At 40.5% G+C, this 16,004-nt stretch overlaps 1 protein-coding gene across 1 annotated transcript in view; it reads right to left on the reverse strand.

Moving 5' to 3' along the window:
* The window catches only part of rxfp2a (relaxin family peptide receptor 2a), a 60,891-nt gene that overhangs the window by 37,381 nt on the left and 7,506 nt on the right, over nucleotides 1–16,004 (reverse strand). Inside the window, exons 2-4 of the mRNA XM_049591341.1 lie at nucleotides 13,809–13,952; nucleotides 4,663–4,743; nucleotides 2,903–3,008 (exon numbers count right to left, since the gene is read on the reverse strand). Of these exons, the coding sequence (XP_049447298.1) occupies nucleotides 2,903–3,008; nucleotides 4,663–4,743; nucleotides 13,809–13,952 (331 nt within the window). The remainder of the gene's footprint in view (nucleotides 1–2,902; nucleotides 3,009–4,662; nucleotides 4,744–13,808; nucleotides 13,953–16,004) is intronic.

Here is a 16,004-nt window from a genome sequence, read left to right on the forward strand (position 1 = left end):
CATTCCTTTTTTACACTGCCTACTCCACACTGTAATGACTGCAACCTTATTTCTAGACTTTAAATGATTTTAAATTTCATCTTTGCACCTCTCATCTGCACTTTTGCTATTCTTAATGGTGTTTTTTTAATTGTAAATCTTTTAGTAATTAATTTTTATATCTCTTTATATCTATCCATCTGCATCCTTTATTATGTTTTATATTTTATTACTCTGTAAAGCACTTTAAATTGCCCTTGTGCTATACAAATAAAGCTGCCCGTCTTGCCTTGTAAACCAACAATAACAACCGCGGACTTTCGTCATCGTCATCTACAAATACTGAAACAGTTTACCTAACAAAAGGGGCACTCCAGCAATTTTATATCGCACTTACATGAAGTTGGGGGACTTGTGAATTGAAAAGGATTGATGCAGCGAGGACCAAAATATCCCAATTTTTAAAACCAATCCTCTCCAAACTCAAGCGTGTCATCTCCACGGCTGTCAGACCTGACGAAGCCTCTCCAAAGCCAAGACAACTAAACTGATTTTGATGTGGAAAATCTGAGACCATTCCTCTTAACTATTCATACATCATGTGAAGGGGAAGCTTTACAAAGTGCTCCACAACTACTGAGAACAAGAAACAGCTTGACTACAATAAATCTGAATATCAGATGGAGAGTGTCTGTGGAAATAAGATAAAACATCAAACAAATGAAGGATACTAAAACAGACGAGAAACAGCAGGCCATTAGCAAACTGCATGTAAAAAAGTAACAGAAAATAAGAGTAAAAACTACAACAATCACAGCTGATATGTGTGTATAACTGGACTGATGTTGGTGGACAGTGGGTGCTGCTATGTGGGTGCAATCATATCAAAGGCTCTGTCTCCTTTTTGGATCTCAGACTGCATTTTTGTGGTGGGTTTAGTCACATTTTGAAACTCGAACGCAGGCTAGACAGTGCCTAAAAAGTAAAACCGTGGGATTGATTCTACACCTAAAAAGCAGCCACTGCAGAGAAGCTAAAGTAGCAGAGAGAATCCAGTCCTGTACTTACTGGAGCTTGAAATTTGGTTTCTGGCTTAGGTGAGAATAGAGAAAGTTACAGCATTACTTATGAGAGAATAAAAATGGAGTGGTTATAAAAGCAAAGAAGAACATATGTAAAATCCCCTGCTTTCTTAGGTGTAACATCCCAGTTAGAATAAAACTAAGGAGGTAACAGTTTGAGAGGAAACTGGCATATTAATGCAAATATGCAAAATTGTACAACAAAAATCTAAATGCCACTTTGAAACAAACTGAAATATCATATTAAGGTCAAAGGTGTTTTGAGAATTACAGTATATGCATAACACCTGGCAGAAATCACAAAACTTAATGCTTCAGTAAAGTCACAAACATCTCAACATTAGCTTGTGATCCTTTTAAGCTGCCACCAGCTACAGCTTTGTTGTAGCTGGTCCCAGACAACAACAGCAAAGTCTGCAGATTTTGTTGATAAGCTCTGGCGGTGCAGGCTGATAAATCTACAGACATAAGAGGAGGCGAAATTAGAGTGAAGACTGAAGATTCAGAAGATGAGAAACAAAGGGCTACAGGTCATTTTACGGATGACTACTCCACCATCAGTCCATATTTGATCAGGAGAAACAGGGTGGCTTCATTAAATGAGGGTTAATAATCAGAGTATAAGTGCAAATTTAGGGAAATTAATGATTCTTTAACGGAGGGAATCAACAAAATTGTTCAAAAATAAACAGCCTTTTAAGGAGCTGACATTTAGAAGCTCAATTATAGATAATTTAAAAGTGTTTTTATTGGCTGTGAGGGAACAAAGCGATCAATAGTGTGAGACCTCTCACTGAGAGACCAAATTGAAAAAGAATGGATGATTCAATGAACCAATCAGGCCTCAGACACAGAGAATCTGTGACAGAGATGAATGTGGGAGCACTGCAGTATGTGACAGTTTCATAAAAAGAAGACAAAACTCTCATCCATTGCCATGACTCTACAAGTGGAAATAGAAAATGGTTGATAGATGGATGGATGGAAAACGTGCTTGTTCAAAATCACATACGCACCACATACCATATACATATGTACACTCGTTCAGCATACTTTGGTAAATAAACGGTGATGTAGCCTTTTTTCTCGGATGCATTGCAAACGAGACCAGGAGTGTTAAATCTGGGGATCAGACTGCAAAGAGCAATACAAAGATGCCAACCTAGGGCGCCAATGAAAGGTCAGAAATAAAGCAGATGGTTGAAAATGGCTAAGAATGCAAAAAAGGCAGAGAGCAAAATCCAACAAAAGGGCAAAGGAAAGTTTTAAACATTTGGGTGATTTTTTTTAATCATTTGAGGACAATCATGGTAAGTGGATTTGGACTTTTTCCCATTTGTTCAGCCAGAGCCCTTTGTCAGTAAAACATTCATTCACTGCTCCATTCACTCCATATAATTGACCCATTACTGTTATCATCCTGGGGATTCAGCTTGTACTGATTTGTGTTCTAGTTATTTATCTGTAACAGGATTAATGTTTTCATTATCAATTTCTCTGCTGCTAATTACATCTCCCAGGACAGAAACAGTAACCTGAAACAGCACCAAGGAACACTCATTTGAGTACATGGATAAACTCGTGATGAACTCCTGGAGCTGCTTGATAACACGCTGATCATTTAAATCAGCTGTTTTGGAGCAGGGAGCGATCTGGTACGTGCAGGACAAGAGGCAGTCCAAGAGAGGTTTGGGAAACGCTGGTCTAAAATAGCTACTTGAGTCAATGAGGACTGTGAAGGCTTCCCACTTTGAACTCAAATTGGTTGTCACACGGAGAGAAGTACAAACACACACACACACAGAGTCATCATAGAGTCATTACAGTCAGAGGACACTTACAGCAAGGTAACATTTGGGGAGAGTAGAGGAACATCCCGCAGGTTGACCTCCACACACTCGACATCTGTCTTAATGCAGTCGCAACTCTCTGGATACTCCTGCAAAACTGCACACACACACACAAAAACAAACACTCACTTTAAAATGACAGCATTCATGGATTTTAGAGGCTTATTACAGAATGTTTATACGTGATAGAATTGGGACACAACAAAAAACCTTTGTTGGCCACAAGGGCTACAATTATGGATTACTTCCACTATCAGTTCAACAACTGATCAATCCAAATTCCCGCCTCCCTTAGTTACTGTTGCTAAGTCAGACAAGCTTGGCTAAGGGCCTATGTCTAGCGTCTTTTTCAGTTGTTCCCTATGAGAAGAGAACACATGCATGATGGCTCCTTGTGCACGCTATCATGCACATATCATCTTGTCACATGATCAGAGACTTGACATTGGATAACATCAACATATATATTACCCAGCAATCATCATTGCATATCTGTATAAAACAGAAAGTACCAAAGAAAATAACAAATTAAGAAAATATTAATTTAACAATTTTAAGAGTTGATTTATAGTTATAGAATAAGCATATAATTTTGTTATAGATGCTATTGACTATTTTATAAAAAAAAAAAAGAAAAGAAAAAAGAAACACGGCAGAGATGGGTTTGCCTTTTTCCAGGGCACATGGATATGGACACCCTGGCGAAAATGCTAAGTTAGCAATTAGCTAGTTAAAAGAGCAGCGGTTAAGGTTTGGGGTATGGTAAGGCTTGCGTTTGATTACTTATAAAGTGAATGACTTCTTTGTGTATAATGGGTCATAAAGTGGATTACTGATATGTTCGGCCTCGTATATTCACTACAGTGTCACATTTTAACAGGGTTCAGATAACTGTTGCAATGGCAGGTTTGTCTGGTACTACTGGGGGGCGCAGTTTGCAGTGGCGTGTCATGTAAGCTACAAATCTAATGTGTCTGCAGCACTGGGTTGCACTCCCCGTCACCATGCCACTTTCCTGCTGAAGAAAAAGACTATGTGGACACACGCCCTAAAAGAAACGTGACATCGGTTCAGTTTAGCTGGGTGCTGCAGACTGTATTAGATAGTTTTAGTTTCTGTGTGTCAGGCAACATAGCTTCAAAAGCTAACACCAAGGCCTAAAGTATGCAATAGATTCACGACAGGGTACTAGAAGTCATGTATATTCTTACAGAGATTATATAAAAAAAGGAACATTAGCCTTAATTTTCTCCGGCTAACAATAATACATGTCGTACTAAAATTATGTCAGCAACCAACCTTTCTGTTTCCAAATCTTTTTAATGTTACCAAAGAAAAAAGGTGAGAGCAAACCTGACTGATGTTGGTGATCTTACATCAGGCTAACCCCTGCTGACATAGATCATTAGCTAGCTTTTTGCTAACATTGGTTAACTTAAGAGGTGACTATATACAATGTCCATGAAGATTGTGACAGTCCCCAGTCACTTCTTTTAACTGTTTTCAAAATGCGGCTCTCTTTTCAACATGGATGTGTTTAGCACACAAAATATCGAAGGCACAGTTAACTGAGGTTGTCCCAGGGACTCACTTTACGATGGTCCTCATATCTGACAAGCACTTCATCAAACACACACACACACACACACATCATGTAAATGTTTGAACACACAAACATACGCAGATGCTAAAAGTAAATAACACATATTCGAGCATATAGACACAAATACTGTATACATGCATACACTTACAGCACTCATTCAGGAAATACTGTTCCACTTGACTGGCATCTAGTTTATCACCAAATAAGTCCGCCCATCCAATGTTATCTCCTGCAAACACAAACAGGAAACATTAGTTATCTGTACAGCGCAGACAGATAAAACCCAGGTGAAGCTGACTGCGATCTTGTTTTGAGATCGGTTTTACTAAACTGTAAGTTGGCTCCAAACTGCAAAACAAATATTTTACAGTCTACTTACAAAAGTTTGACTAAGAGACTGTCATACATAGCTACGCATTACACAGTCAGGCCAGATCTTGCATTGTATTTGGCTGACTTGCATTCAAATGAGTGTCAAAACCTCAAAATTGGGGCGTCGGTGGCTTAGTGGTAGAGCAGGCGCCCCATGTACAAGGCTGTTGCCGCAGCGGCCTGGGTTCGACTCCAGCCTGTGGCCCTTCGCTGCATGTCACTCCCTCTCTCTCTCTCCCCTCTTCACGCTTGTCTGTCCTATCAAATAAAGGCTAAAAATGCCCAAAAAAAATATCCCAAAAAAAAAAAACCCTCAAAATTAAACACAGCTTCCCCCACATCAGTTTGAGTCATTTACCCTTTCTGCCTGTAACTTAGCAACTTATCAACAGCAATGAACTTGGCACCACACTCATGTTTTCTAGTTAAGAAAACGGGATTACAAGGACTATTTATTACCAGTATCTGAACGGGGCTCCGATCAGCTGCGAATGTTGTTTACTAAAAGACAGATTTTACACCAGTGGCATAAATCAGAGCCGATGCAAGCTGTCAAACATGTTGTCAAACATGATGTCTCTGACAGAGAGCCAGCACTCTGTGTGCACACCAGCCACAGCTTTCTGTCAGCTGCCATTCAAAGCCTCCGTGACGCTGCACTGGAGGCTGTAAGTGAACACAGATAACAGACAGCTTTGGAGATTCACTGGCGATGATGAGTGATGTGATGAAGGGATATATTTTTTCTTTCCTTATGGGACGAATCTATTTTTATCTTTTTGCCTGTAATTTCCATAAATAGAGTCTCTGGCTAAGCTTTTTGTGTCATGTCTCATCATGAATGTTAATTATTTATCATAACAGATGGCAGTATGTGCTGAAAAAAAGAAAAAAGTGGGTGAGCATTTTTATGGAAGTCTGGTGCTAATGATAAATAATATTTTGACAGATCATCAGGCCTCCTTCCTCTTTTAGTTAAGTCTCTCCAGATTGTAAAGATGCCAAGTTGTTTTTCTACAGTTGCTACTTGAATAACTAACTGGCTTGTCGTACAGACGGCACACTCCTCCTCAACAGCTACTCATAAATGTCAAGTTGTCAACTACAAAACTGTGGTATAAAAACAATAATATACTCAAGGTCATCCTATACATCATACCAAAAGCCTAAAATATAAGAGCTCCAAACACTTGAGAGTGCTTGGATGTAAGAGCAAGTAATTTGCTGGTGTATTCCTGCAGTGCTACAGACAACAGGGAGGACCACTCACTGAGCAAATTAGTTTTATCTAATCCATACAATCACATTAATTTCCCTCTGGTGTATGATGCTGCCAGAATTAAACAGGGATTCAGTGTGCAAGACACCCACATACAAGTATTTGAGTGTTTATACTTTGAAGTTGTATGCTGAAACCTATTAAAGATGATCAGGAGGCCAGAATCTTTTTTATTTTTTCATATTTTATTTATTCTATATTTTTTTGGCATTTTATTGCCTTGATTGCTTTTGTTGTTTTTGGTCTTTTTGTTTGTATTTTTTCACATTGTCACTTTTTGTCCTCTTGTTTTAACTTTATCTTAACTCTACCCTCACTTTGTCTCACTTGTGTTTTATAGGACTGTTTGGTTTTCTGTTGTCATTTAATCTACTGAGCGTCCCGTTTCTGCTTTGGCTTTGCTGTCACACACTCTGATTTTAAAGGTGCTATATAAATAAAATGATTATTTTAGTATTATAACATTCACCTTTGAGAATGAGGGAAACACAAGTTGGCTGTGAAGATGACGCATACTGTGGAAGGGCCTGGTGCCCAGAGTGGGTTTTGGTTATTTAGGAAGGCACTTTCACAGCTAGACAGACTTTTATGAGCTTCTTCCTGTCGTAGATGATGTGATGAAACTCAGCACTCTCTGCTTCCTGTTCACTGGTTGTGGTTGTGCTGCTGTGCTGCTGACGACCTGCCGAGAGTATCATCATGCCACCAAAAAAAGCTGATGAGGACACCGTCTCCATGTCGCAGGTGCGTGAGCTGCTTCAACAGCAAAAATAGTTCTTCATGGACGTAGTAGTGCAGCAAGAAAGAACCTATAAGTCATTCGTTGAGATGATAATGGAGGTGTCAAACAGAAGGTGAGGCAATAAAGGATCTCCACGAATTAAAAACCAGTCTGCAGTTCACGCAGAAAGATGTGGGTGAAGTGAAAAATGAGCTTTCTTAACTGACGGTAGAGAGCAGGACAGCAAACGGGAAAGTGAACACACTGAGTGATTCTATTCAATCTGCAAATGGACTACCTAGAAGGCCAAGCCAGACGCAATAACCTGGTGTTTGAGGGAATTGAGGAGTCACTGGACGAGGGATGGGCGGAGGCCGCGAATAGGGTGAAGAAGCTGCTTGTGGAAAAGCAGCAACTTCCGGGAGACATCGAGATAGAGAGAGCTCACAGGACAGCGAGAAAGAATGGTTACAGGGGGAACACAGAGAAGCCAAGGCCGATTGTTGCCAGATTCCTGAGGTTCAACGACAGATCTGCGGTGCTGGAGAAGGCAAAGAAGCTGAAGGGGTCAAACATTTTTATAAACGAGGACTTCACAGAGGTCGTCTGGCAGAAGAGAAGCGAGCTGTTGCCTATGTTGAAAGCAGCAAGAGAGCGAGGGGAAATTGCTTATCTAAGGTATGATAAGCTGATCACACACCCTGCAAAACCCAGGAGAAGTTGAGACAAATGTGGACGTGGTGGACTGCTATGGGAGCAATTCAGAGCTGTTAAATATACCAAAGAAGGGACGAAAAATTGCTCATATGAATATTTGCAGTCTTAGAAATAAAGTACAGGACGTTATTAGTTTGCTGCATGATAACATCTTTCATATGCTAGCCATCTCTGAATCACGTCTAGACCAGTCTTTTGATAACATTGAAATTGCAATACAAGGTTATAATATATATAGAAGGGACAGAAATAGCTATGGAGGGGGTGTGGCTGGTTCTATCCAGTCTTGACTATTGCCATGCTGTGTGGTCGAATGCTGCTAAAAAAGATCTGAGAAAATAAAATAGTCCAAAATAAAGCAGCCTGTCTTGCCCTCCAGTGTGGCAACAGGTCCAACATTCTATACATGCACAAACATCTAGCATGGCTTATGGTGGAACAAAGATTGCTTGCAAGTCTTATTTTATTTTTCAGAAGCATATGTGTTAACAAAAAAAAACATATTATTTATATAAATGGATTAATTATACTCATGACAGACATACCTAGTCCACTAGACAGGCAACACTGGTTCATTTTACTCTGCCTATAACAAATTCTAATGCATTGAAGAAATCAGTTATGTACAGAGCTATGTCAGTTTGGAACACCTTACCTATCACAATAACAGAAACTAAGAGTAGGAAGAATTTCAAAAATGATGATGGATGATGAAAAACATGGTGTGTAACAACACAGTCTCACTCCGAAGTTGTCAAACTTTAGCGCTTGGTCATTGACCTCTAGCGTCAGCCACTGCTGAAAATAAGCCATCCTTTCACCCTGTCGTCTTGATACGCAGTTGGTCACCACTATTGTAATGGCGCCTGGCAGCATCACAGGGGGACAACAACGTAAGTTAAGGGGGTTAAAGTTCGAGCAGGGTGGGCAGGACCACCAGGAGAGCAGTGTCAACTTCCTGTAAGATTGTAAAGTCAAACCCTTGTCTCTTTTCCTAAACCCAACCGCATGCTTTTTTTTTTGCCTAAACCCAGCCACGAGTGTGTGTTGGCTAAATGTAACCACATGCGTTTGTTGTTAAAGGAAAGAAAATGTCACTTTGCAGTGTTGTACCAATGTAGTGCATCTATTTTGAAAGAGACTGAAGGCAGACTGTATATTTTCTGTAAAAAAAAAAAAAAAGGAAGTAAATTTTGAAGCAGACAATTCATGTAACAGGCAGAACGTGACACGACATCCTAGAACATCAACAACCTAACTAGGGTACCTTGCACGTCATATCTAGACGTAGAAAGTCCATGACCAAACGTCGATATGTGACGAGGTCAGAGTGAGAATGTATGTAGAATGGAGACCTATCACTTGAAAATGGTACATTAAATCTCATCCTGTCTCTTAGAAATTTAGTTTGTATGTTGCTAAACCGCTTTCTATATTATGTTTTTGTGTAATTACTGCCTGGATTATGTTCAGAGGCAACATTTCTGTCAGGTAATGAAACACCACATTCATGTATCGCCTAGGCCTTGCAAGGAGCTGGTTGGGAGTACAAAGTGCAGGTCCTTGACACCAGAACTTCGGGTTTACATCCAGACTCTTGTCTTAGGTGTAGGAAATAAAAGCACTTTTGCTACGTTGCTGGAAAGATTTTGAACATTTCGCTGATAAGTTCAGGGTCAACATTTTTTGCTACTCGCTAGTATTGTTTTGTCATCAAGTTAATAGAAAATGTAAGCCGCTTTATGCACTTTACGTTTACCTCAAAACTAAGGATAGACCGATACATCGGCCGGCCGATATATTGGGCCGATATTTGAGTTTTTTACTTGTATCGGCATTGGCCGATACGCGCGTGGGTTCGCAGATTTATTTTTCCCTGGCATGATTTACAGACAGGCATCCACAGGCAGCTCTGTGTTGGCGGAAGACCCTGCAGCGCACATGCAGCGAATCCTACTGTGTACAGTAGCTGTTGTTTTATTTACGCTTCAGCTTAAATATTTGTTTATTTTATAAAGACATTACTGGAAGATTTAAGAGCACTGAACTCTTTTTTTTATTTGAATGTATAATAATAATAATAATATTCTACCTGTTCTAACTCAACTTTCCATCTTGTTTTAGTATTTTTTACTGTTCAATAAATGTTTCTTATTTTAAACTTGAGACCTGTAATATTTGTTATCATTGTGTCATTTTTTTGATGTAAATTGAGGGAGCAAAAGCAGTATCAGTCCCAAATATCAGCTCAAGAAAATCAGCAGTCCATAATCGGTCATCGGCTAAGGGTGATGGAAAAAAATCGGTATCGGCATCTGCCCTAAAAAAAAATCCATATCGGTCTATCCCTACTCAAAACATACTAGTTGTTTCAAATTAGTTGTATATAAACGTAATTTCTAGGAAACAGGGCTGAACAGATGGGAATGAGAATGATACCACTCTTCAAGCGTGTTCCCCAAAATGTGCAACCTAAAACGTAATGGATACTTTCACACTAGAATGGTTAACACTACAGAGTCAATATCCAGTAGATAAGGAGCTTGGTTTTGATTGATAATGTGAAAGTCTGTTTCAAATATTCAGCTTGACCCTTTGTGTTTTCCATCTTTTGTCTGATGCTGTCCAGGCCGTCCCTGTTACTGTCCTCACGCTCATCTTTCTCTCAGTTCATAATTGTAGAGAATACAGTGTGGTGAGGAGGTTTTTCCAGCGGCTCGTTCTCCAGATGGCCGAGGAGCTTGAGAGGTTACTGAGGGCAAAGCTCCAGTTGGTCTAAAAGCCTTCGTTTGTTGGTTTGCCCACAATAACAGAACCGTGTTTGCTCTCCAAGAACTGTTCGTGCAAACGTCAGATTAGGTATTGCTCAACTTAAAAAGAGGAAGTTTTATCAAAGTGACTTTCACTGCTGTGGCTCACATTTTCAATGACATCATTCATGAAACAATACCAAAATGGAACAGTCTCTGCTTTTCAGAATGAATAAAAGTGGAGTACTATGATAGGTTGCTGTTGCTTTTCAAACCTGGGTACAAAGTGAGCTGGCGTTTCTGAAATCTCTTACTTTCCTCCTCGGCTAAATGTACCAAAACATGAGGCCTGTTGTGAGCATCAGCAAGCTGTATAATCAGTGCATGCTCATGCATTTCATTAAGTAACAAGCATGTCAACCTCAATTCTTCATCTTATTTGACATTTAAGTTGCAGGGCTGTCACGCTTCAGCAACCAACTTTCTAAGTATGAATTACTAAAAGGTACTGACTCCAGTGGTGCTTCTTTATGATAAAAGATCAGAGTGGTGTAGGTGTATGAGCTCTCCCAGGAGGTTGGTGTGATGTTGTGAGTGACAGGCCTATTGATCCACTGACAAGCAGCCTGTTCCTCTGTACGTTGAGGGAAGCTTGGCAATTGTTAAAAGTTTTCTTCACTTAAAGTGGAAACAGAAAACTTTTCCCCCCTAGTATTTCCAAACAGCATTATTGTTAGCGCTGGTGTCACAAAACAGCTGGGTCACTGTCCATTCTCCCCAGAGCCCAGCAACCATCAACAACACAGGACACACTGCAGTTGTTTTTCCACAGTTACTTTGGTTGTTCCACCGTCCGCCATTTCTACTGCTGATAATAGTACCTGCAAAGAACCTAGACTGATTCTCTGTGGTAACTGGGGATAAACAAAACACTGTCTTCTTCCTGTTTTGGTTGGGCAACAGTTTACCACTTCATTTGTTTTGTAAACCAAGCCATCATGGCATGGCTTATAGGGAACTAATCTAAACACTGATGGTGTCATTGTTCTGCAGTCACTATGTTGTGCAGTCAACATTTACTTCATAATGATGAGTTAATGCCAAAAACTTTTTCCTCTTTCAGGTTGGAAATAACCTGGGTTTGTGACTTGGGCTTTGACAGAGTGACTACTTGCACTTTGATTTTGTTGGTAAAGATTCTCATCATTCAATAATCACCCATTATAATTTGAAATGCTGTATCGTAGGCAACTGGACTTGCTCTAGTTTTTTGAAGACGTTTCATTTTTTATCCAAGAGGCTTCCTGAGATCTAGAAGAAGCAGAACTAAAGAAGCCTCTTGGATGAAAAATGAAACTTCTTCAAGTCCAGTTGCACTTAGAAATGACAGCTGTTATTATGTTGGAGCTGCTCTCCAGTCTCTTGCCAGGTCACAAAAGTGAGTACATGGGCGTGGTAGTGGGGGGAAAAGTGGACCTGACTACCCAGGGCCCGAGTAGGGAGAGGGGCCCATGAAAATCCTGATTTTTTTTTTTTTGTGATGTTTTTATTTCGAATGAATTGGACCCTCCAATTAATTGGTGTCATAATTTATTTCAAATATATTGATAACATCAACTGAGAGAATGAACTTTATGTCACAGTCCTCCCACATATTGGGCCCCCTCTTGGAGGCGCAAAATGGTTTAGTCCGCCCGACAGCGACCGGCGACAAGTGTAACGTCAGTGAGCCCAGATTGAATGACCTGGGGGCTAGACATCATGCTGCCCAAAAAGCATAAATCAGGGTGTCAAAAGAAGAAAGAGAGGAAAGAAAAAGAAAGAAGGCAGAATGAGGGGAGGCAGCTGTTGACTGCTTTCTTTCCCAAAGGTGAACCGAGTTTGCTTGTTATGCAAAGTCCAATTAAAGTTAACGTAGTCCACTCCAGACAGCTGCTGCTGATGTTTGTATGCTCACGTGAAGTCTTTAGCTTAGCTAGTTGCCAACCAGGCTGCTTGTGGCTGTAAGTATAAAGACAATTATGGGCCAGCTAAGGTTAGTTGTCAACATTAACCAGTTTCAGAAACAAACAGTGGCGCTGGCGCAGCCACAGCAGCTGGAGCAGCAGCAGCAGCAGTGGCCAGTCCTGGCAGCTCTTCTGAAGATGAGGCTGAGATTAGAGATGAGCAAAGACAAGGTGAGATCGTTGTTCAAGTAGGCTATTCAAGGGCGAGCTCCCCCCTCCAACCCCCCCTTACTTTGGTATGTTGGTTCGCGAGGGAGAGAGAGAGAGAGAGAGAGAGAGAGAGAGAGAGATAGGTGTAGGTGGTGAGAACATAGAAAAACAATTAGCTATTCGTCTCAATCTGGCTGAAAAATGGCTTAAAACATTTTTACCTCTGCAACTTGCTGACCATGATGAATACTGTGTGTTATAGCAAATAATTAGGCTAGTCTAAGCATCTATTGTAGGAAAGCATATCTGATGTTTACTTCACGTTTGACTTTTAATGAACATATTTGCAACCTTTCACATTATCTTTGTACTTGTTCTAAATGGTAGATGTCAAGCGCTGTCAAGCACCCTCTTGTGGATACTTACCAGTTATGACTGTTTGGTTGACAGCCTTAGAGCTCAGCCCATAGCAACACAAAAATGAGCCCCATTTAAAAGACAATTTGTCAACATAATAAACGATGCTTGGCCATATGTTTTTAGCAGTTTATCTTGCACTGAAATGGCTCTAGAAATACAAAGTGAGCTTGCTTTAAAAAGTAGGTTATTTGTATGTTCAGAGGCTAATACCAATTCTTTATTCTTGTAGATGTAGAGAGTTCTGCATCAGATGCAAGGAAGGGTGTAGCTTAAAACCCTATTTATGCTTTTTTATTTTAAATAAATACCCCTTTTTTTTCCTTTTTCTTTTTTTTTTTTTTTTGCTCACGCGCCTTGTGCACTGGCATGGATAGGGGCCCACTGACATTGAGAGTGTACAGGGCCCAGAATTTGGTGCTACGCCCCTGGGTGAGTATCAAGTTTAACTGAAAGTTTAAAATTCTCTTGCACGGCTCGGAGCTAATTTGAGAGCTTTGAATTCTTATTTGATTTACTCTCAGCGGCTCACCTGCAAAGGACATGATCAACTCTACCAAATGTGCACTGCTTTTCTTGGCTTCTTTACGATCACCTTGGGGACTCTCATATATTTACTGGAGGCCACAGCATAGCTGAAGGAAGACTTATTCAAGCCAACACTATATTTTAAAATACTATCCTTTGCTCAGCACTGTTGAATGAGGATTTTTGTCCTTGGCATAGTAATGTTAGAGATGTAAAGCATTTGTATTTGTGATGAAGTGTTGTCTGAAGGACTTGCTGTCTTTCACAAACTTGCCCATCCTGTACATTGTGAAGAGGCAAATTTGCTATTTGATGTACAATGACTTGGGTTTTATTTCACAAGTAGACACTTACCACAGCTCCACTCATCAGCTCCATTGCGACAGTCTTTGCGTCCGTTACACTGCAAAGCCTGGGGGAGGCACTCACTCAAGTTCCCACAGGGGAAGTGGCCGAGGGGGCATCTAGCTTCTACCTCCATCCTGCTGTCCATCAGCGCTGAGGGAAACATGCAGAAAAGAGAGTGAGATTACACGAAACGTTCTCACAAGTAGCACCAAATTTCAACAGCAGGGAAAAGTGTTACTCAGCAACAAGTCTGTTTTGTCAACAGGACATTTAGTTTCTCTAATTGCTGGCAACAAGTATTAACTATAACTAATTAGGTCACCGCTATTGTGCCGTGTTCATGCTCTCATTTTGGAGGCGTTCATATTGACCCTGCTGCTGTGTGATGGCTGCAAATACTTAATAAACTCAGGGGAAAGAGTCATACACACAGCAACAAACAAAACGAATGTGGACATAGAAACATTTTAGCAAAACCTGGATTACAGTCAGTGGCATGAGGAGATATTATTGGTGAGCCTCATTAATGTAACCTTCGCTGACTCCGGCCTTATCGCATTCAAAGCTGTATGTTAACAAAAGCCATCCAAACTGTCTTGTTCGCTCCCTGTCTTATTTATGAGACTCAAATTTCTCCCGTCCTCCTGAACAGCCCATCTCTACTACTACTTCTGTGCCATTGCTTAACTGATATCCTATATTTTGATGCACCCACAACTTGTAAACTAGTGTGACTGAACAGATGATTCATTTATCTCAGTTTAATAACTTCTCATAAACCGTCCGGATTCATCATTTACCACAGCTTCACAACTCACGTCCAAACACAAGTTAGTCACAAGACTCTTGCGTTCATAAAGACTTATTATGGCTGTTCATTTACTGCAGCCTGTCCTGTCTCTGGCTTGTCAAACAAACCAGAAACAAGTCCCTCAGTTTTGCCTGCCAGGTAACACAAAGCCTTTACTCACATCTGCATGGGACACATCAAGCATTACTCTCTTCATACTGCAACCCTATATAAACAGACCTGAAAGCTCTTCAGCAAACAATACGTCAGTGACTGGGCCATTTTTCTAATGACGCCACAGACATTTAAGGGGACAGTAGAAGTTTTCGCTGCAGGATTGAAAGAGGATGTTGATACAGGGTAGCTTGTTGGCAGGTAACTTGTAAGAATTTCTTTGAATATGACCTGGATTTTTCTCTGGGATGTCATCATTAGAATTCTTAGTAATGATTGACATGTTGGAGACAGGCCATCAGCCCTGCACCTGCTAATGTGTGCTTACATTTTTCTAATAACTTATGATCCAGACACTCAGGAGGTTATAAGTGGGTGCCAATGTAACCACAGAGGTCTGTTTCACTCCAAAATAAATGAACCCAGTGATTCAAATTGGCAGAAACCCTGAATGAAGCAGTTTCATGTTAAAAATCACAGCTTAATAGACGCTGTCCAGCTTGTCGCAGAGGGGCTGCCAACTACGGTGGCCAATGTGAAAACGTGAATGTCCCCATCTGGAGCCAGCATTTGGTTTGTCCAATTTGGGCTACTGTAGAAACATGGCAGACTCCTTAGACAAAGACCTGCTCCCTATGTAAATATAAACAGCTCTTTCTAAAGTAACAAACACACAACAATTCTCCCCCGAGCCCAGCAACCATCAACAACACAGGACACACTGCAGGTTGTTTTTTCACAGTTACTTTGGTTGTTCCACCGTCCGCCATTTCTACTGCTGATAATAGTACCTGCAAAGAACCTAGACTGATTCTCTGTGGTAACTGGGGATAAACAAAACACTGTCTTCTTCCTGTTTTGGTTGGGCAACAGTTTACCACTTCATTTGTTTTGTAAACCAAGCCATCATGGCATGGCTTACAGGGAACTAATCTAAACACTGATGGTGTCATTGTTCTGCAGTCACTATGTTGTGCAATCAACATTTACTTCATAATGATGAGTTAAAGCCAAAAACTTTTTCCTCTTTCAGGTTGGAAATAACCTGGGTTTGTGACTTGGGCTTTGACAGAGTGACTACTTGCACTTTGATTTTGTTGGTAAAGATTCTCATCATCCAATAATCACCCATTATAATTTGAAATGCTGTATCGTAGGCAACTGGACTTGCTCTAGTTTGATGGGGACATTCACGTTTCACGTTTCACGTTTTCACATTGGCCACCGTAGTTGGCAGC

The sequence above is a fragment of the Epinephelus fuscoguttatus genome, linkage group LG12 (assembly GCF_011397635.1).
Source record: "Epinephelus fuscoguttatus linkage group LG12, E.fuscoguttatus.final_Chr_v1".
Lineage (NCBI taxonomy): Eukaryota > Metazoa > Chordata > Actinopteri > Perciformes > Serranidae > Epinephelus > Epinephelus fuscoguttatus.